The sequence below is a fragment of the Rhipicephalus microplus genome, chromosome X (assembly GCF_043290135.1).
Source record: "Rhipicephalus microplus isolate Deutch F79 chromosome X, USDA_Rmic, whole genome shotgun sequence".
In the NCBI taxonomy this organism is placed as follows: Eukaryota; Metazoa; Arthropoda; class Arachnida; order Ixodida; family Ixodidae; genus Rhipicephalus; species Rhipicephalus microplus.
This window is the reverse complement of record NC_134710.1, coordinates 342,591,338-342,612,114: the sequence shown is the minus strand read 5'-3', so window position 1 is coordinate 342,612,114 and position 20,777 is coordinate 342,591,338. Positions and strand designations below refer to the sequence as shown.

The window sequence follows — 20,777 nt, the reverse complement described above, 5'->3', positions numbered from 1 at the left end:
AGTCGTCCAGATGGGTCTCGGAGGCCTACCAACCAGCATAGAGAATGATGGTCGGTGATTACCGAGAAGCGACGGCCGTAGATGTATGGGCGAAACTTGTGCACGGCGAAAACGACTGCGAGGCACTCCTGTTCTGTGACTGTGTAATTTCGTTCTGCCTTGCTCAACGAACGACTCGCGTAAGCGACCACGTGTTCAGCATTGTCATGGCGCTGAACGAGCACTGCACCAAGGCCGATTCCACTGGCATCTGTGTGAATTTCCGTTTCAGCAGAAGGATCGAAATGGCGTAGTACCGGTCCTGAAGTCAGTATGAACCGAAGCTGCTTAAAGGCTGCTTCGCAATCCGGTGTCCAGTGGAAAGGGACATCCTTTTGCAGCAAGTCAGTCAGTGGTTGTGCTTTATCAGCGAACTTCGGAACAAATCGACGAAAGTAAGAACACAGGCCCAGTAAGCTACGCAACTCCCTGGGGGACTGCGGCTGCTTGAAGTTGCTGACAGCGGCGACTTTCTGCGGGTCCGGTCTCACGCCATTTTTATCCACCAGGTGTCCCAGTACCAAGGTTTCACGTTCTCCAAAGCGACATTTTTTCGAGTTCAGTGTAAGCGCAGCTTCCTCGAGACAGGTTAGAACGAGGCCAAGGCGATGATTATGTTCTTCAAATGTTCGGCCAAAAATCACCACATCGTCCAGGTAACACAGGCAAATTTCTCATTTGAGTCCCCGTAAAACGGTGTTCATATATCTTTCAAATGTGGCGGGGGCATTACACAAGCCGAATGGCATAACATTATACTCAAACAGACCGTCGGGTGTAACAAAGGCCGTCTTTTCTTTGTCAGCCGGATCCATGGGGATCTGCCAATACCCGGATCGCAAGTCCACCGATGAAAAATAGGACGCTGAATGCAGGCAGTCGATGACATCATCGATGCGAGGAAGCGGGTACACGTCCTTTTTAGTTATAGAGTTGAGACGTCGGTAGTCAACGCAGAACCTCCAGGACCCATCTTTTTTCTTGACCAAGATAACAGGCGCGGCCCAGGGACTTGACGATTCTTGAATTACGCCAGAGGTTAGCATCTCGCTGACCTGCTCTGAAATTACCTTGCGCTCTGACGCGGAAACTCGATAAGGTTTCTGTCTGAGGGGGTGCGCAGATCCGGTGTCGTTCTTGTGACGAGTGCGTGTGCTGGGCGTCTGAGGTCTATGCGACTTCCGTGCAAAATCAAATACTTTAGCGTGCCTGGCCAGCAGTGTAACCAACACTTTGCGCTTATGCGAGCGAATAGACTTGCTAAACATCTTATAAAATTCGTATTCCGTGCCGGATACATCAGCATAGTCCGAATTTGCCGCATTGCTGAAAGCTCCTATGCAGATACTGCACTGCCCTTTAAACATGGCAAGGCGCATTCCCTCTGGTAGTACAACAGACTCGGATGAGCAGTTAACTGCCCATAATTTAGTTTTTCCCTCGGTGAGAGACACAACGCAGCGCGGCAGAAAGATGTTTTTCTTCATGCAAGGCAAAGGCAACGGCTCAATCACAATATCAGGAGAACTGAAACTCGAGTCGGCATTCGAAGCAGCAACGGGCACGCTGGCAGTAGACCATGCCGGTAGAATAGCGTCTTTAACTACAACGAGGTTGTCGTCTCCACTGCGCTGAGGCTGCTGGGCGAGGGCGGACAACAGAACCTCGCCTGCCCCGCAGTCGACAGTCGCACGGCACTCTTGCAAGAAGTCAATTCCAAGGATAACGTCATGCGTGGAATGAGCGAGCACTGCGAATTCTGCCTTGAAACGCTTCATTAGCAACACGAACAGACACAGTGCACACACCTACTGGACACAAAGCCGTGCCGCTGACTGCTCGAAAAGTAGAAGATTTATCCCAATAAACATAACCTTGCGGCCAAGTCTCTCCTTGAAAACTAAACTCATTACAGAAACTGTTGCACCGGTGTCTACCAGAGCCATCGTGGGAACATCGTCAATGAATACATGAACCTTGTTGTGAAGCATGTGAACTAATGGAGGCATACTTGTGTGCAAAGCGGTACGTCCAGCAACCTCACCTCCATCGGCCGCGCCGGCTAGTTTCCCGGTGGCGGAGAGGAAAGCCGCGGCCGGGGACGGGGAGATGGGGACCGTCGCTGGCGCGTAGTAGGTGGCGTCAAGCTCCTCACAGAGGCAGGCGAGTCACTGCGGATGTTCGGCCGGTGCCCGTGCTTCTGGGCAGTTGAATCCGAAGGCCAGTAGGCGTAATCGGGCTGTTGGCTTCGCCGTGCAAGCATCGCTGGTCGGTCAGAAAACGTCGTGCGTGGGCGACGTCGCGATGGGCGAAACCGGGCGATATGTCCGCGAACACCACACTGGTAGCACAACGGGCGTTCCCGAGGCACATTGAATGCTGCGGTGTGGAGAGGATGCTCAGGGAACTGTTGCCACTCGGACACAAACGGAGGCGGTCGGCTGTCGTAGCTATAACTGCTGCGGGGTGCATAAGACGACTCGACGTAAGTAGCCTCTGGTGGCGGAGCCCTCAGCCGTGGACTGCGGGTGGAGTAACTGCGCTCGTCGAAACTCGCAGCATTGATGCTTGGGGATAGTGTATCACACTGCGGGTCTCCAGCTTGCATGGAAACAGAGACATGGCGACGCAGTTCCTCCCGTACAATCTGACGAATGGTGGAGGAAAGGTCGGCAGGTAGAGAATTTTGGCCGGCATCGACGGTGGCAACTGTCGTGACCTTGGCCAGACGTCCAAACTTCAATGTGATGCGACGAGTTTTAAGAGCCTCGAAGGTTCGGCAGTGGTTAATCACGTCGGCCACGCATTCCAGGCTCCTTGCCATTGGGGAAGTGGTAGACGTCATCGGCGATGCCCTTGAGTATATGGCCCACTTTGTCTTCTTCCGTCATGTGGGCATCCACCGACTTGCACAACTTCAGAATCTCTTCAATGTAGGTTCTGCATGTCTCACCGGTGACTTGAGCCCTCTGCGACAACGTCTGCTCGACACGTTTCTTCTTCGTTGCTGGGTCTCCAAAGCATTTCTTTATTTCCTCCACAAACTGGTCCCAGGTTGTCAATGTGTCTTCATGGCTCTCAAACCATACCAGCGCCATGAAATCGAGGAAGAGCCCCACGTGAGACAGCTGGCTAGCCGCATTCCAACCAATCGAACGGCTCACCCGCTGATAGTGGCTTAGCCATTCGTCCACGTCATCGCCGGGTTTCCCTGTGAAGGTTCGTGGCTCCCTGTAGTGGTAGGGCGACGTCCTTGCGGCTGGTTGCTGGTTGTCTCTGTTCGAGCTCATTTCTTGAGGTAATGGTGACAAGCCCGCTAGTCGACGGCTGCGGCGAAGCTCGTGTAGGGGTTCCGTCGTTAGGGGACGGTGCCTCTCCGGTATCACTTGGTAGTAGCTAGCTTACCCAGCACCTTCCACCACAATTGTGACGATGGAACGCGTTTATTTACAAGATGGGTAATGCAGATGTGTAGCTCAGCGAAGGATCAACAGCGTCGCTCGCGAGCCAGTCGAGTCTCTTCCTCCTCTTCGTCGAATCTTCGCTAGCGCGTTTCAATATATTTATTCGCCACTGACTATGCTACAAGGGCGTGGTTGTTGAAGTCACTGAACTTTACAGCGAAAGCCCTAATGCAATCACAAGGACCAACACTGGCGCCATAGATGTTCGCCACCACCGGTGTCCGTGATCACTATTGCATGAAATTAAAAAAACAAAAAAACATACATGTCTTGCTTGGGAGTCCAACTCGAGTCTTTCGCGTGGCAGTAGAGTACTGTACCACAAAGCTACGCCAAACGTGCAAGCTGTGTTCTAAACTGACTTCAAGTAGGCTGCATATCGGGTACGAATTTGCGTTTACGTGTCACATAAATTGTTTAGAACAGTGAAGTAACAACCGGGCATCAAACAACGTGAATTGTGCAGAGTGCGTCATTATGCCTTTACGCACTTCAAAAGCCTAAGGTCAAGGTCAACGAATGTCGCATGTTTTACCAGCGTAACGTGAATACTGAATGTTCCCGCTCGTTATCCGGTCAAGACTTCAAAAACTTTAGGAAATGTGAATGTCGCAAGACTAAAGTAGTTGATGATGTTCGCTGTGCACATTTCGCAACACGCTGAGCAAGGACGTAACTTTTTTTTTACAACGCTATTTAGTCAGCTCTTACGTTGCACTTTGTTGGCAATTGAGCAGAAAAGCGGCCTTCGAGCACTGCAAACAGTGCGTGAAGTACGTAAGCCAAAATAGTATGTCAATAAGCAACATGGCAAAAAAAAACACGCAGGTGTGTCGCCAGCAAAAACAGAGGAGGACTTCGCCACATTGCTAGTTGCTAGCCAGGCAAGATGGCGGACCTATGCGCTATTCTGGTCTCGTAGAGATCATATACAGTTACTATAGTCTTAGCAGAGCGTTGGTAACACTTGCTGTTTGGTGCATAGCGTTGCATTGTGACCGCAGCGTGATAAACGTTACGGTCCTTAGAATTAATTATTTATGCCTTCTATATTATGAGAGACACACCCCAGTATAGTGATATGTAGCTAATTCGCCTCAGATATGCGCAATAACTGTTTTTGTTACAATTGCATAAGTATGATTGTGGAAACTTGAGAGTTATTGGTGGGCACTGCGAATAGGGTTGATTTTTGGCCGTTTCGGGTATTGTTTTGGCGTACAAACAGACAAACGGACAAACAGGCCGAAATTTTTGCGTCGAACTACCCTAAGGGAGACTATCGTCTTTAAAAAAAACGAGAAGCAAAGGTGGTGGGGTGGGCCGTCGAACCAGTGAACTCTTAAATCGGTAGCGCGCGGCACTAACTACTATAGGCCACGGAACGTACCTTGTTAAGAGTGTTAACGCCAAGTGGTTTTATACACCATAAACTATTTGGTGGTCCTCATAGACTCGACACTTCAGCGTGTTTTCGTAATCATTAGTAAGATGCCGCCAATGGCGCACGTCCCGCTCTCTCCTGTTTCAGGAAGCACCGCTTGTACGGAGCATGGTCCCTCCTGCGCTTGCGCATATCATATACTCGTGATTCTGGAGAACACGAAGGTAATTTCACTCGCTTTCACGGCCATGTTTGCGAAGGGAGCACGCGGCTCACACACGAACGCGTAAGAATTGTGACAGTTGTTCGGCCTTGCCCTGTGTATGCTCTTGCGTCTTTTGCGTGCTCTATGTTCGAGGTGCGCGCTGCAAGTTTCGAGCTGTGACAGTTGTATGTCTGCGCTCGTACGCTCATTTTGTGCGTGCTCTATGTTCGAGGTGCGCGCTGCAAGTTTCGAGCTGCTTGCATTTATTCGTGTGATTTTGCAATTTGTTGCTTTATTCATTCATTCGCCCTTGTGGCGAAATAATGCACAATAAATTCTCAACGACATCTGTAAAGACACGGTTAACTTGCGTGCGGTGCCGATTCCTGAAATAGGGATCATTTCCGATAGAGGCGGAAATGCTGTAGGCCCGTGTGCTCAGATTTGGGTGCATGTTGAAGAACCCCAAGTGGTCGAAATTTCTAGAGCGCTCCACTACGGCGTCTCTCATAATCATATGGTTGTTTTGGGACGGTAAAGCCACATATCAATCAATCAACAAGAGGGATCAGCAACATTTTGTTTGGCTTTACGTCTAAGGAGGAACCCGTCAACTGCGTAGTTGTGCCTTCAGCAGCGGTAAGTATTGGTGTTTCTGGCTTCTGAAATATTGCCGCTTTGTCATAGCTATGCCGTGAAGCTATTTATCTTGGAGCCCCTATGCCATTTCGCGTGCATGTGTACCGACGCATTTGATTCTAATATTCCAGCAACTTGAGCGATTTAGTCGCCGAGGTAGCTCATTGGTTATGGCACTCAGCAGCCAAAAGAATCGTGATCGATGCCGGCTTCAGTGGTCTAATTTTTTGTAGGCAAATGCTGCAGGCTCGTGTTCCGTGTGATATCAGCGCACCAAGAATAACCAAGCGGCCCAAAAGTATACGTACCCTCCAACATGAGGTCTCTGACAGCCCGAGTATCTTTAGGACGTTAAATGTGTTAAACCAAGCAAACTTTGCTCAGTAGTGCGTCGCCATCCGATTTGAGAATGTTTTTCTATCATACAACAAAGCAGGCATGATCTGAACTTTCAGCTTTGAGAGGCATTGGACGGTGCAGCCATTCCCTGCTACCTAACTAGTGTGTTATATTTGGACAATAAAACCCCGTGCTCTAAAACCCGCCTTGAATCACCGTTCTTTATAGAAGATAATGTTTAAAGTATAGAGCTAAGATGAGGGTGTAAAAGACGTTCAAAATGGTGATACAAACTTTAGTGCAGTAGTCTCCAAACGGTGGTTTGCGGACCTATGGGGTACACGCAACCCTTCCTCGAACAACAAAAGAATAGAAACAAAAACATTGCAGCATATCCACAAAGTGAATGATGATGAGTGGGGCGAAGCGTCCGTACGTCGATCCGTGCTTTGGTCCATCTGTTCATGCGTCCGTCTCTTCATGCTTCCATCCGTCCGTTTGTGGTTCCGTGCGCCCGTCCATGCGTCCATCAATGCATCCGTTCATGCATCTGTTAGTTCGTCCGTGTGTTCGTCCGTCTGTCTGACTCTCTGTTTGCCTGTTCGTCCTTCCGTGCATGCGTCCACGCGTCCAATCACGTTCGGGAATGCAGATGGTGCACGGGCAACACCGACGAGACGCGAGCCAAGGAAGCCGAGTGCAAACGTCTTTCACGCGCCCGCTGCTCTACTTCCTCCATGCTCCACCAACAACCCCTTACGTACGGCGACTTTCCAGGAGATTGAGGGAGGCACTTCTTTCTCGCGCACACATGCAAAACGCACGCAGCAGCCAATTGGAGAGTAGCGGTACAGCGACATCTAGAATATCCTCACTCAACTGCAGTTTGTATGCACTTCTATGAGACAGCGCCGTCGATTATACTGTTTTAGAGATACTGCCTTCCTTATTTTCACGTCTTTTTTTCGGTTACGCCATACGCAGGACAAGGTTAGACTAAGAGGAGCTTCACCCCTAAAACCACGTCTTTTGAAAACACACAATGACCCCTTTTGATTTTGCTATACTTCACCGCATGACGCTGTAGCGTAAAGGTGGAGCTAACCTATGTTGCCCTCCTGTACGAGGACGGTTTTAAAGCATTTGTTGCGATTGTCTACCACATATTCACGAGATCATAATCTTTTAGGGCTTGTATATTTGAAAAGAGTAGATTGCCAGAAGTACGTTGAATGTAGCTGCAGACCGCAAAACGTTTGGATTAGCTGTTGAGATTGATTTGGCGTGGAACTTTCTTTTGACCACTCTTTACGAAGGAGAACTAAAAGGTGCCTATTTTTCTCTGCATGAGGCGTTCATTTATGACCCCCTCCATTTTCTCTCACTTTAAGGGATCCCTCGTTCCTTCCACCAGTTGAGAAGAGAGCCCGCGAAACGTCCGTGACTGAGAACCACCGCTTGGGAGGTTGCTGTGCCGTACCATATTGGCTCCGTCATCGCGCGTGAGCGTTACGGGACATATGTGATCTTTTGTGATGGTGATCTGCTGTTTCATACTAAAAAATAAGCGGGTTTGTTGTTTTCGTCTATGTATCATTTTCTTTACGTGACTTTTGTCATCACTAACCTGCTCCTAACTCTCATCTGCTCTACACCGGCGAACCAAAATCCAGCATGATGTTTTTGTTGAAGTTCAGCCCTGGGAGGTAGGTGAAGATAACCTTCGCGAAAAAGTCATTTATTTAGGGGGACAAAAATGAGTTATTGGCAGTCATCTCGCTAATTACGATTAAATTATCAACATTTGAATTACTGTGGTGGAAGAGTAAGTACGTATTGGAACATTCGAAGCAGTCGCGTTTCTACACAGTTCCACCTACAACAATTTTTCTGGCATGTACATTCTGCGAGATATTTCACCTAAATATTTAATTCTATTTAATTCTAGCTCGCGAGATTATTCGTGTAAGATGGTGAAGAGCTGCGCATGCTCCTCCCAGATGTGATTAGCAGTCGGTTTTTGCTATCACCGGCAAGTAGCAAACAATAACCGTTAGGAATTTTCGCCTATGCTTTCGACCCGGCACATTAAGGAGATACTTTGCACGTGCGCTCTCTTACTTGCATGCATCATTGTCCAAACAAACATAAATTCCTCGACCGTTCTTTTTCTGTAGAAGTCCTCAGCGAGAATTCCATCCGTGTGAACCTTCGTAGAAATACATTTGTTGTTAGCTTGATTCTACCAACCTTTATCCTAACATTGTATAAAACATAGTTTACTCAATATTTAGCGGAATAGTGCCTTTGTGTCATGGAAAAAAGTCTTGTTTGTATGAACTATGCGCCTACTTCTAATGAAGCGTTTTCTTTGTAAAAATGCAGTTTACAAATGCCTCTCCGTACTTGTAGATCCCAAAGAGGCAGCGACGTAGGCAGTAATGCTTTATTTCTCATTGCGTTTACCACTAGGAATAACTTTTTAAAATATTATTTCTTTCCCCAAATATAACAGACTGGAATAATCTTAATACCAATGTAGTTTCTCAAAAGTTTTTAGCGATGTTTGAAAAACATCTGAAGATGTTATGAATTTCTTGGCGTTGTTTCATTCGCTCGTTACCAGTATTTTTTTTTCCTTTTGAATTCTTACAAATGTCTGAAGAAAGCCTGCAATTTATGTGTACTGAATTGTTTGTATATTTATGTATATTACCCTGCTATGATCTGGGAACAGATCGCAGTATCTATAAATAAATGAAATGAATAGATAATTTTAAAATCAACTGGGCTTGGCGGTCGCTTCTGGTCAGTAGCGTAGCAAAAGGACAGCACACCATACTTGGGCCACCCCCCCCCCCCTGCGGAATTTTTTTTCACCATTGCATACAGAACGATAAATAACAATTGTAAAAAGGTGACCCTCCACCTACGAAATCAAGGAGAAAATTTGGCCCGGTATCTGCATGTTAAACTGCAAATGTCGTCGAAAGACGATAGTCTTGCATCTGGAGAGATTGAACAAAACGTTTATTTGATGTTCTGCGCAAGAAAAATGGGGAAATGCTATTCTGGAGGTGCTGCGTTAGAGTGCCTCGAGCGTGCAGCGGAGGCGAACGAGCACATCAAGTCACGTTACACGTGAGACATGAGCGCTATCTGGCAGTTATCTACGAAAACGTAACGCGCGGCTCTGAGATGGGCGTGCGCACCCGTCTCAGAAGTGATAAGGTGTAGACCGCAAGGCGACGGGTAGGTGCCACCACCGCGTTGTCTTAGCAAAGCGTTGGAAACACTTCCCTTTTCGTACAAGCGTTGCATGATCAGCGCCGCGTGATAAACGCTACGGTCCTTAGAATAACTTATGTATGCCTTTTCTAGTAAAAGACGCACATACAGAATATATGCGTGTTGTTGTGGTGCCTCAGATATGCGCGATAATTGCTCTTTAATTGACGATCGCGAAGTACAAACGCTTAATTTTGAGCAACATTGGTGGGCGCTGGGAATGGGGTTGGCCATTTGGGGTATGCGCCGGTGCCGTTTAAAGTGTCCGGTACCATTAAGGGTGGACAAACAGACAAATGAACAGACAAATGAACAGACCGATAGACAGACAGACCGAAATTTTCGCATCGAAGGTCCCCAAGAAAGACTATCGTCTTTAAAAGAATTCTCCCACCACCCCGAAGGGAATAGTGAGGAAATGCGAATGCATTGTGTAGTGTCTATATCGGCGTTTGCCACGTGAGAACCCAGCGTTAGAAGAATGTTTTTTTTTTTCTTCTTCTTACACCGGGCAGCCAATACTGCCGTTCACCGCACGTGTCGTTTTTCTGTCCCGAGAAACGCGGTATGCGTTTCCAGCCGTCGTAGCTAGCGTGGACGGTTAAAAATATTACGAAGTTAACAAAAGAAACAGCGTTCTCCGCTCGTCATTGGCATTTGACAGCGGCGTCTCGAGCACACATTTCCGGATGTTTTTGAGAGGCGCCCATCGAGCGAACGATCGAGAGTGAGGTGCGAGCGGGAGAGAAAGTGGGGCGCAGAGAGGACAGAGAGTGAACGGCGAGAGAAGGAGCGGCGATGCACTGCACTTGTCGTTCTACCTGACGGCCGTAATGTCAGCGTCTTATCAACACGAACGCTACACAAACGCTGGCAGCCCAAACGCTACAAACGCGTTGCGAACGCACTGCATTGAGGCGGTGGCAAGTCACGTTCAAGTCAAGGAAGTGGGGGCTTCAGTTGCTAGGGGCAAGGATAAGCGCGCCTGCTCGCATCTGTTGTTGACAGCTGCCGACGCCGAAGCGTGACATGGTAGGTTCTCCGGTTGTTAGGGGCGCGCGCACCCGCAGCTGTTGCTACTAGAGAGGGCCGTGGACGGATCCCGACGAACGCCCGACATAGCCCGACTTAGAAATGCATTCGCGTTTCATATTTCTGCGTACGACCCTTCTTTGCATGCGTGCAATAGACAGGCGCACATGTTTCATTTTAGTTGCACTTTTCGTCCCATTCTTTCTCTGTTTTCCTTTTTTGTTCTTTTCACTCTATACAATAAGGCAGCAAACCGGACCTGCATTGATCTCTCTTCCTAACTCCTTAGGAACCGACATAGGAGTGTCAAACAAAAAGCAGAGATGTTAGTTGTAAAGTAGTCATGCACTGGAGAAAAGGAGTGGACGCTTGAAAAAACACAGCATATATGTGGGCAGTAAGTACACAGATACGCGCAAAAATTTGCAGCACTGGTGGTGAAAAAAAGTGAAGGGCCGACACAACTAAAATTTCCTCTTAGAATTCAAACGGTGATGATTCGACACTGGCTAAGAGGTCATAAATAGACGTAAGTTTTAATACGATTATTTGAGAAGCAGCAGATTAGCCAGGCAACAATAGGCAACAATAGCTGCACCACATGACATTCTTCGCTACTCAGCGAGGCTTGCACCAGCTTTTGCGACAAGCTTTTTTTGTCTGTAATATTCGAAAGTTCTACACTAACCTTTGGAGGCCCGTTTCAAATTGAAGCACAACATTTGTCGTCATTTTAATATTCCAGAATATATCCCACGATGAATGTCATTTTCAAGTTTTCTCTTTTTACTTGCTCGTCAAACGGAAAACAAAAGTTTAACAAACTGTGGACGAGAAAGTTCTTATAGTTACTCTAATGATGACACCTTAATAAACGAACTTAGGGAAAACAGGAACATTTATTCAAACAAGAGTATTCACAGTCAGAAAAGGCCCTTCGTGCGACCACTGATGCTGTACCACCCTCTCGTGATGAGTTATCTTTCATGATATGCCCGAATTTCATGTCGAAGCAAGTTTCCTTTTTTTTAATGATGGAAGTCTGTGTACAGGCAGTGTTGGTGAAGAATCCAGCTCCTCTCTGTCCGTCGCAGACCCAGTAGGAGCAGGATGGGGCAAGATTCTGTCGTAAGAAAAATAATAACAGAAGCATCACTCAGTCACCAACACACGCCCACACATCGCACAAACAAAATTGTATCAACATACCTTATCATTCGATGATCGTTTGGATGACTATCATACGCTGTGAATATAATACCAAAAACTGCCAAGGAACTTCATTCGCCTTTTGTTCTGTAAAGTATCTAGTTAAACACTTCCTCGGCTCACTTACCTGCCTTACAGCCTTCATTCGTTTATCTCCGTATTGAATACATGGAGCTATTCATCATTGTTCAGACTATCATATATATATATGTTCATTTTATTAACAGCCATGCTTCATACTTGCTACACGCTTTGTCGATTTTGGTTATGACTCAGCGACATATGACGCGCAATGCTTCCGGGCACATCACTGACTACAACATTACTGCAGCCTAGTAAATGCATTTGACACACAGTGGTATGTTACAGTTGACAAATTAACGGTGTTTTGCTTCTGCGTTCATGATTGCAAATTCTCAACCAGCCACGATGGCATGTGAAGGAACCAAGATAATTTCAATTAGTCTAGAGCCTCCCAATGCGTCTTTCCTCATATAGTTAAATCGGCCTTTCAGTACCTAAAATACACAGCTTACCGTTTCTTTTTTTTTTCTGAACGTATACTTTGATTCCTTCAAGGAGAGGCAACAATTGGCGGCGTTTTCTTGCACTGGCCTAACAGTGATGGTAAGAACACAACAGCGTCTCAGTGAATTTAGTTGTAGGTTGGCGTTTCCGTATTTTACTACCGTGCACGCACAGCAACGACAGATGGTTATAATACCCAAGCGCACTGCACGATGCATTTAAACGTGACATTCAGCATTCATTGTTTCTGCACACTTGGATATGTTCTCATAGGATTTTTGTCCTCGTACACGCACTGAATCGCAGTGTTGTTGCTTTAGAGTAGTAGACTTCCAAATGCGACGTATGCGGGCAAAACGCCCGCAATAAAGAAGTAGTAAGCTGATTGCGACTGTGTAGAATGTATTATTGAGTCCCTTACCTACGAATATCGCAACTTTTCGCAACCACTTAAGAAGTCCGTGGGTGATTAAAGCATTTTGCGACACCTTTAGCAGACCTATAAGTTCTTAAACCTGTATCTGCCAAGCACACAAAAAAAAGTTACAGCCAGCTAACCGTGAATGTGGAGAGTCTCAACCGACGACGCCTCCGACTCCGACGCCTCCGACTTGGGCACCACCATACTGTCCACTGGCGGCTCCTCCGGCGTGTGCAGCCTTTTCGAAGCCAGCTCCGCCAGCCTGATGTCCCGCACCATACGCGCTGCCTTGGCTGGCCTGAAGCCCGTAAGTGGACGTCTGGCCGTAAGTAGAAGTGTGGCCATACACGCGTTTCGCGGCTTCGCCACCACCGTAGCCGTAGCCACCCTGACCATAGCCGCGGCCGGCACCGTAGTATCCACCTCCATAACCACCGTAGCCAGCTCCACCGTAGCCGAGGCCACCATAGCCCAGACCTCCGTAGCCAAGTCCTCCATAGCCAAGACCACCGTAACGAAGCCCGGCGTAGCCGAGACCCCCATAGCCGAGGCTGCCGTATCCAAGACCACCATAGCCGGGGTGGCCGTATCCAAGACCACCATGGCCGCCACCATAGCCAAGACCTCCATAACCAAGGCCACTGTAACCAAGACCTCCACCGTAACCAAGACCACTGTAGCCCGGACCGCTTTCGAAGCCGAGGCCTCCATAGCCAAGGCCGTAGCCAAGACCGTAGCCAAGACCGCTATATCCAATTCCTACGCCCGGTCCGTAACCACCAAATCCGCCTCCGAAAATGCCACCACGGCTCTCCACTTTCTCCTTGCCTTCTTTCTTGTCCTTGTCATCGGCAGCTGGCTCAGTGGCTGGCTCCGCAGTGCTGGTCACAGCTGGAGCATCGGTGGATGTGGCCTCCGGCTCGTCGGCACTCGACACCAGAGCCAGGGTGGCTAACATGACCGCGAGGACCAGCTGAAAACAGTGAATTTTAATGACACACACACTTGACCTGTTGTTTTGCGTGCGATGCTGCAAGCAGAACTTCTGGGTGCTTTAACCACAAGTTGCAGGTTAGCCAGTTTTAGATATATTTTCTGAACTATAGAAGGGTCTTTTCAACGCTCTGAATAACAGACCTTATTAAAGCTTTTCGTATGATATAGACAAACTGTACACACAATCCCGGGAGATGATTGCACTTACCGTGCTTTGAATCTGAAAAATCTTTGCACAATTTCCTTCTCTATGCGTCTGCATTTGACGGTTATTCGCTTCCTAAACACAGATAAAACATTTATTTAGAACTAAAGAATTTTGTTTCAAAGAACTCACTGAGTCCCTTATGCATTCGCTTAAGTCAACTGGTAGGTGAAAGTCACCCGGTGAAGATATCGTGCGAACGCAGTTTCTTTAATATTTAACCACGATAATGGTGCATAGACACAGTTAACACACAGTTCGCGCACCTCCGGCCACAAAGTATGTGGGTGGTGTGTGACTTTTGTATACACAAATTATTCGGTGAGGGACACTTCTCATGAGTCGTCTGAGGCGTTCGTCTTCATAATGTTGTTGTTACATTCAATAGGGATGCGAAGTAATACCAGTTGCATAAAACAAGGTGAAAAATCAAGAATTTAAAATTTGCATAACATCCGCACACTACATTAGACAAAAAGTTAAAAGATTAGGCACAAATGCTAAATGAGAGGGATTACCACATTATTGACAAAATCACAACGTTAGTGGGCTTTCATATATCAAAAGAACTTGATGAAAGGTAGGGAGCATAAAATACTCCCATTGCGCTGGCGCGTGCAACATGATGTACAAGACTGATATCTGAAAACTCATCGTCCATCCTAACCATGCATTACAACTTACTAGAACTGATGCTGGTACAAATGCAGTATGTTCTTGCATATGTCAGCAATGCCGGCGAAATAATGCTAGGATATAAGAAACGCCACAGAGCAAGGTATATCTAGACCAAATATTACAGTTCCTTATTCTACCTCTAATTTTTATGTATTTACTTGAAATACCTTCAATGTACATGGAGTGTCTTAAAAGGAGAGAGGCGTTGTAGAGGGAATTCTGCGTTCCATGAACTTCCTGGTTTTTAAGTATTGATATGTCTGCCCTGAACGACACCTTATTCATAAATTTTTCTAAATTTTGATCGACTGGCCTTGCATGTATCATTTAAATGATGTTAACCTCGAATAGCAACCTCAATGAATGACCGTCTTAAATAATAATTATCATTTTGTTTAAAAAAACGTAACGATACTTGAGCGCTTGTGAGAATTAAAATAATCAAAAATGCTTTACCTTTTTGCGTGTTGTATTTGATACAATGAACTGACTAACTGCAATTTATGTTTCCTCAATCAATACTGAAGGTGCAGACCTGTAGAGAATAATAGCTGTCGGTAAAATTGGCTTTCCCGAAATACATGTTTCAGTACAGAGACGTGTCTACTTCAGAGCGAATACAATGCCCTTTCCCGAAATCATCATTCTTAAAGCACCCTTTGTTTTACATCTATTAAACACCCTGCGTTAACTCAGCTCAAAGAAAGCCTCAAAGTTTCAAAGATACAGCCTTATATACCTCACCCAACGCGACAACGGTCCGTGGGCGAACCCCGGCGACGGCGTCCACGTGGGTGATGCAAAACAATCATTACGTGATTACGTCACCATATGAGGTCATGATGACGTACAAAATTTGTGACGTTGCCATGTCGGAACGGAACATGTCGTCAATTTATGACTCCATCGCGTCACATCGTTGCAAAGTCGCAGGCCGACTGATCACGAAGGAAGTGAAAAACTGGGGAAGGCCCCACTGTGGTGGTGTAGTGGCTAAGGTATATACTCGGCTGCGGACCCGCAGGTCACGGGATGGAATCCCGGCTGTGGCTGCTGCATTTTCGATGGAGGCGAAAAGGCTGTAGGCTCATGTTCTCAGATTTGAGTGCACGTTAAAGAGCCCCAGGTGATTGAAATTTCCGCAGCCCTCCCCTATGGCGTCTCTCAAAATCATAAGGTGGTTTTGGGACGTTGAACCCCACATATCAGTCAACGGGTGAAGATGCGCAGATTAATACGGGCTTGAATTTTACGCATCCAAATCATGGTACGAATACGAGAGACTCCGTTGTGGAGGGCTGCAGAAGTTTTCTTGCGGTGTTCTTTATTATGCACTGATATCCCACAGTGCACTGGTCTCTGGCATTTAGCCGCCATGGAAATGTGACCACCCCGGCCGGGATCGAACCCTTGACCTTCGGAGCAGCAGTCGAGTGCCATAAGCGTTGCTTCCACACGGCATGCGGTAAGCTTTGTAAAGAATGCAATGTGCCTCCTATCCCGAAGGCAGTTCAGAGTCACTTTAGGAACAGAAAGCTTTCGATGGGCAGCAGAGAATAATGAATGCATCTTCTAAGAAGAAAAAATAAGATAAATAATGAATGCATCTTCTAAGAAGAAAAAATAAGATGGTGACTTTCGCCTTCGAGCCGCCGCAGACAAATGCAGAAGAAGCTTGCAAGTTTTTTTTTTCTTTGAACAGAAATTTCGACCATCAAATAAGCAGTCTCTTGGGGCCACTTGCTGCGTTTAGGCTTAACATCAAAAGGTAACCATAGCGAAGGAATACAAGAGGAGAATTCGAATGTCTGTAACGATATGCACAATGTCGGTGGTTGTTACGTGAACCAGAATGCTGTTGTGTGTGAACCCAAATAATCAAATGAGATCCTTTTCTGTACATTATAACACAGTCTCTCGGGCGTACACGCCCCAAGCCTCTAAATATCACATTTTAAAATGTGTATGCTTTAGGTAGGAATAGAGGATAGTGGTATATGTGCCGTAGCCACCGTAGTAGTTTCCAGCTTTCAATGTAGCGGCGCCCTCGCCTCTGACCAGAAAAAAAAAGAAAAAGAGCGCTGTACGATCATTATTACGTCAGAACGCAGAAATGATTACCGCATTTTCCGTCAAGTAGACGCCAATAATCATTTGTGTAGTGTCCGATTCTGTGTTGCCTAACATTAACGTCGTTGAATGACCTTCGTCAATGTTGCGTTTTCAAAAGTAAGTGGGTGTGGTTTCATCCGAGCTCGTGTAACGGTGTTTTGGGTCATCAAATGAATCATCTTGACGCAACAAACCGGACACCTCTCACAAAACGACTGCTTTATGGGGAGATTTCCACTAACATTTCATCCAAGGCCGCTGACAATGGGCGAAAGCTCGTTTACCGTCAGACGCTGTAGCGCTTTTAGATGACCTTATCCTCGGCCATTGGCAAATCGTGTTTCCGTGCCATAGGAAAAACCAGAAATAGTAGTCGCCACACTTACGCGAGCTAACTTTTGAGCAATGAAAAAAAATATTCAGGGGAATCGTGGTTTATAGAAAGCTCCATCTATTCGCAGCGTGCCGCCATTTCACAAAAGAGAAAAGCGTAAAATTATTATAGTTTCCATTATCTGTTCGCGCTTCTTGAAAACAGGTGGACAGTGGATGTGATGTCTTGTATATATTTCGGTGTGGGAAAAGGGAACGTATAGCTGACTTTGGACGCCACCGTAGCGCTTGGTTGTTGGCTAAAGGTAAAAACAGCTATTGTTAAATCTTATTCGCCCATGAAAAAGTTCTAGAGGAGCTGGAATAACAGTAGTCAGATGTAGCGCCAGCCATCTTAGCCAAAGTGCACTCGCCCTATATACAGGAAATATTTCCAAGTGTACAGTCAAACGGGCAGCATTAGCCTCATACAATCAAGCAGTTAATTCTTCTCCAGCGTCATCTCTCAGTAACATCTTGAAATTTTAAGGGACAGTTGCTGGGTGTACTGACTCTTTTGATAATTTTGCATTGTGCTATCGAATAGGTGGGCACTGCTGTAATGATCAAGCCATTATTCGCCCACTGACAATACAAAACGTAGGTTTTGGCGTGAACTAACCGATTCACTCTGCTGTCCGGAGCCCTCCACAACGGCGTCTCTCATAATCAAATAGTGGTTTTGGGACGTTAAACCCCACAAATCAATCGATTCACTCTGCTGAAATACATTACTTGTTTTTTAGCGCTTCTCTATTTCTCGTGCTTATTTCGCACCATAAGTTACGTTAAGGATGAACCATTTCGCCCAACAAGTCACTCTGCTGAAATACATTACTTGTTCTTTATCACTTGTCCATTTCTCGCGCTTATTTCGCGCCAAAAGGTACTTTAAGAATGAACCAACTCACCCAACAAGTCACTCTGCTGAAATGCCTTACTAGTTCTTTAGCGCTTGTCCGTCTCTCGTGTTTATTTCGCGCTAAAAGCTACTTTAAGACTGAACCAACTCACCCAACAAGTCACTCTGCTGAAATGCCTTACTAGTTCTTTAGCGCTTGTCCGTCTCTTGTGTTTATTTCGCGCCAAAAGCTACTTTAAGAATGAACCAACTTGCCGAACAAGTCACTCTGCTGAAATACATTACTAGTTCTTTAGCGCTTGTCCGTCTCTCGTGTTTATTTCGCGCCAAAAGCTACTTTAAGAATGAACCAACTCGCCCAACAAGTCACTCTGCTGAAATACATTACTAGTTCTTTAGCGCTTGTCCGTCTCTCGTGTTTATTTTGCGCCAAAAGCTACTTTAAGAATGAACCAACACGCCGAACAAGTCACTCTGCTGAAATACATTACTAGTTCTTTAGCGCTTGTCCGTCACTCGTGTTTATTTCGCGCCAAAAGTTACTTTAAGAATGAACCAACTCACCCAACAAGTCACTCTGCTGAAATACATTACTACTTCTTTAGCGCTTGTCCGTCGCCCGTGTTTATTTCGCGCCAAAAGTTACTTTAAGAATGAACCAACTCACCCAACAAGTCACTCTGCTGAAATACATTACTACTTCTTTAGCGCTTGTCCGTCTCTCGTGTTTATTTCGCGGCAAAAGCTACGTTAAGAGTGAGCCAAAACGCCCCACAAGTCACTCTGCTGACAATACAAATTTTCGTGGAAGTTTCAAGAATGATGCCTCCTTACCAAGGATATTTCTACCAATTTTAATATTTTTCTAAGCATTACACGAACAAAAGCCTTGGTTGACAAGTGTGAGCACGTAATAATATATATAAACACTCAGAAAGTAAGCATGGTAGGGCCAGAGAACATTGTGTATATAGGTTGTTGGTTATATCCGTATGTGTGCGCAAGTGAATGGAGGGGGTGCAGCCACTCTCCTAGTTACCTAAGAGGGGGGCGTGCAAAATCCACCCCGTGAATCGACTTGGTAGAGAGGAGGGTATGGCAATGAACCTTTGCCCTTCCCCCTCTGCGCATGCCTATATTTATATTAAACGTACATTAACAAGCACAACCTATTCTGTTCGGCTGTCAGTGTATAGTAACCATCTTTCATCTTACTATAGAAATAAATGATCGACTATCTATAATAAACTTGCAATTGATTGCTCACGCATTTTAGAGGCTCAGTGCCTAAGTAACGTATGAAACTTTCAAGTGATGAGTTTGAACTATCCTGTGGTCTAATTTTGTAGCCAAGGTATGCTGACCGTTTATTAAATTTTGCAAGCTTATAGTATAACTAAATTTTTCCTACAATACGTTTAACATTTAATTTTAAAGAACAAGCATTCAAGTGTTTTTTATTATCTGCGCTGTATATGTACAGTTTCGTATTCAATCATCTTGAGCTGCGTTATTTTTTCTTGGCTACGGCATGCTCTAGTGAGTTTTTTTTAAAAGTGAGAAGTGCAATGATAGCTGGGCATAATATTTTGTGCAGATATCGTGAGATACACTCTTTACAAAGGTTGAGAGGTGCCATCGAAATATAAAAGCTTTGCTTTTTACACTGCGGTCGTATATCAGGATGAAATGGCCAAATTACCCCTAAGGAAAAAGATCCCGTATAATCTCGTGCCGTCCACAATTCACTGTGGTGCTACAAAGAAAGACATATTGCTTAGAACTTTGCAAAAACACTCTCAATGTCTCCTAGCAGGACAATCACTCTTGAGTTATCCTGATGTGATATTTTGTGCATCCCGGCAACGATGGTGAGCGTAAAGGTTTGTCTTTGAATATTTCTGTCTTCACCAAAGGGATTGTTTTTTACCAAGAACAAGAACACCGTGTAATGCCTCGACACACGCCTACGAGCGCTATCTACACCGCAATTCAAATAAGGTTGTCCCCTTGTGATGTAATCACTCATTTCAGCAAGGGTGTACCACTCAGCCAAAAAAGCTTGTATGTTATCTCAGCGTACCCATAAATATGGAGCCGAATGACTGCTCAGTTGTTACTCAACTGTGTGCAGCATTTAAAATTTCAATATTCAAGACATGTCTGCATTATTGCACGACTTATACGGCATTCCTAAAAGTCCAATGAAACTAAAATTTCTGCGTAATCATTTTACCTGCTCACAACGAACTTAAGGGTTTGCACAAAGAAGGTTACCATGGGTAGGCCTAACTTTAGTCACTGCAGCTTCTACACTCGGGTCAGGCACGTTCATTGTGATCAACTGACGTAATATTCGCTTGGGCAGCTGAAATGAGCCTCGCAAACTGCAACGTGGAGGGTAGGCCAGCATAAGAAAAAAAAAAGTAGAGGAACCAGGTGCGCGAACATGGTACTTGTTCGTAGCAGCGGGTTTCTTTACTTTCCGCTGGCAACATGCGTCCAAAAGTTTTCCAACCTCTACGTCCGAAAGTTTTCCAACCAAAAGTTTTCCAAAAGTTTGCCCAAAGTTTTGCAACCAAACTTTCACTTAGCGGAGGGGATATCTGCTTAGCGCTTACCGCTGCCTTCATCGTGTCGACGGTCTGTGAGATCACACGAAGAAAGTCGGGTGGACTAAGGGTACCGCCTTGTGGGGGTAGAGCGAAAACCTTTCTCTTCGCGCCACTTGGCGATGGTGTCCCCTCAGAGGTAACCTCTCGGCTCTTATATACAGCCCACGCCACCTCATCGCGCAGGCACACATGAACTTGTACGCACGCACATACATGCTTCGCACACACATACAAGGCGTCTTTCACCCGTTCCTTAACTTTTTCATTCAAGGCTGCAGCCGGCGGTGGTGGTGGCGGTGCCACCGCCTCGCCTTTTCTCGCGTTCTCTCCTACACCGCTCGAGTCCTCCTCGCGCCGATAGTATTGGCACGGCCAGCGCGCCATTGCAC

The 20,777-nt window shown here is 46.1% G+C and overlaps 1 protein-coding gene across 1 annotated transcript; it reads right to left on the bottom strand.

Annotated features, from left to right (window-relative positions):
• Positions 1–11,270: 11,270 nt before the first annotated feature.
• Positions 11,271–20,554, bottom strand: LOC119161192 (uncharacterized). The gene is made up of 3 exons (XM_037413551.2): positions 20,395–20,554; positions 12,686–13,521; positions 11,271–11,513 (listed from the first exon to the last, which is right to left on the bottom strand). The coding sequence occupies exons 1-2, from the start codon at positions 20,404–20,406 to the stop codon at positions 12,703–12,705; spliced, it is 831 nt and encodes a 276-aa protein (XP_037269448.2). The 5' UTR covers positions 20,407–20,554; the 3' UTR covers positions 11,271–11,513; positions 12,686–12,702.
• Between the last annotated feature and the right edge of the window lie 223 nt (positions 20,555–20,777).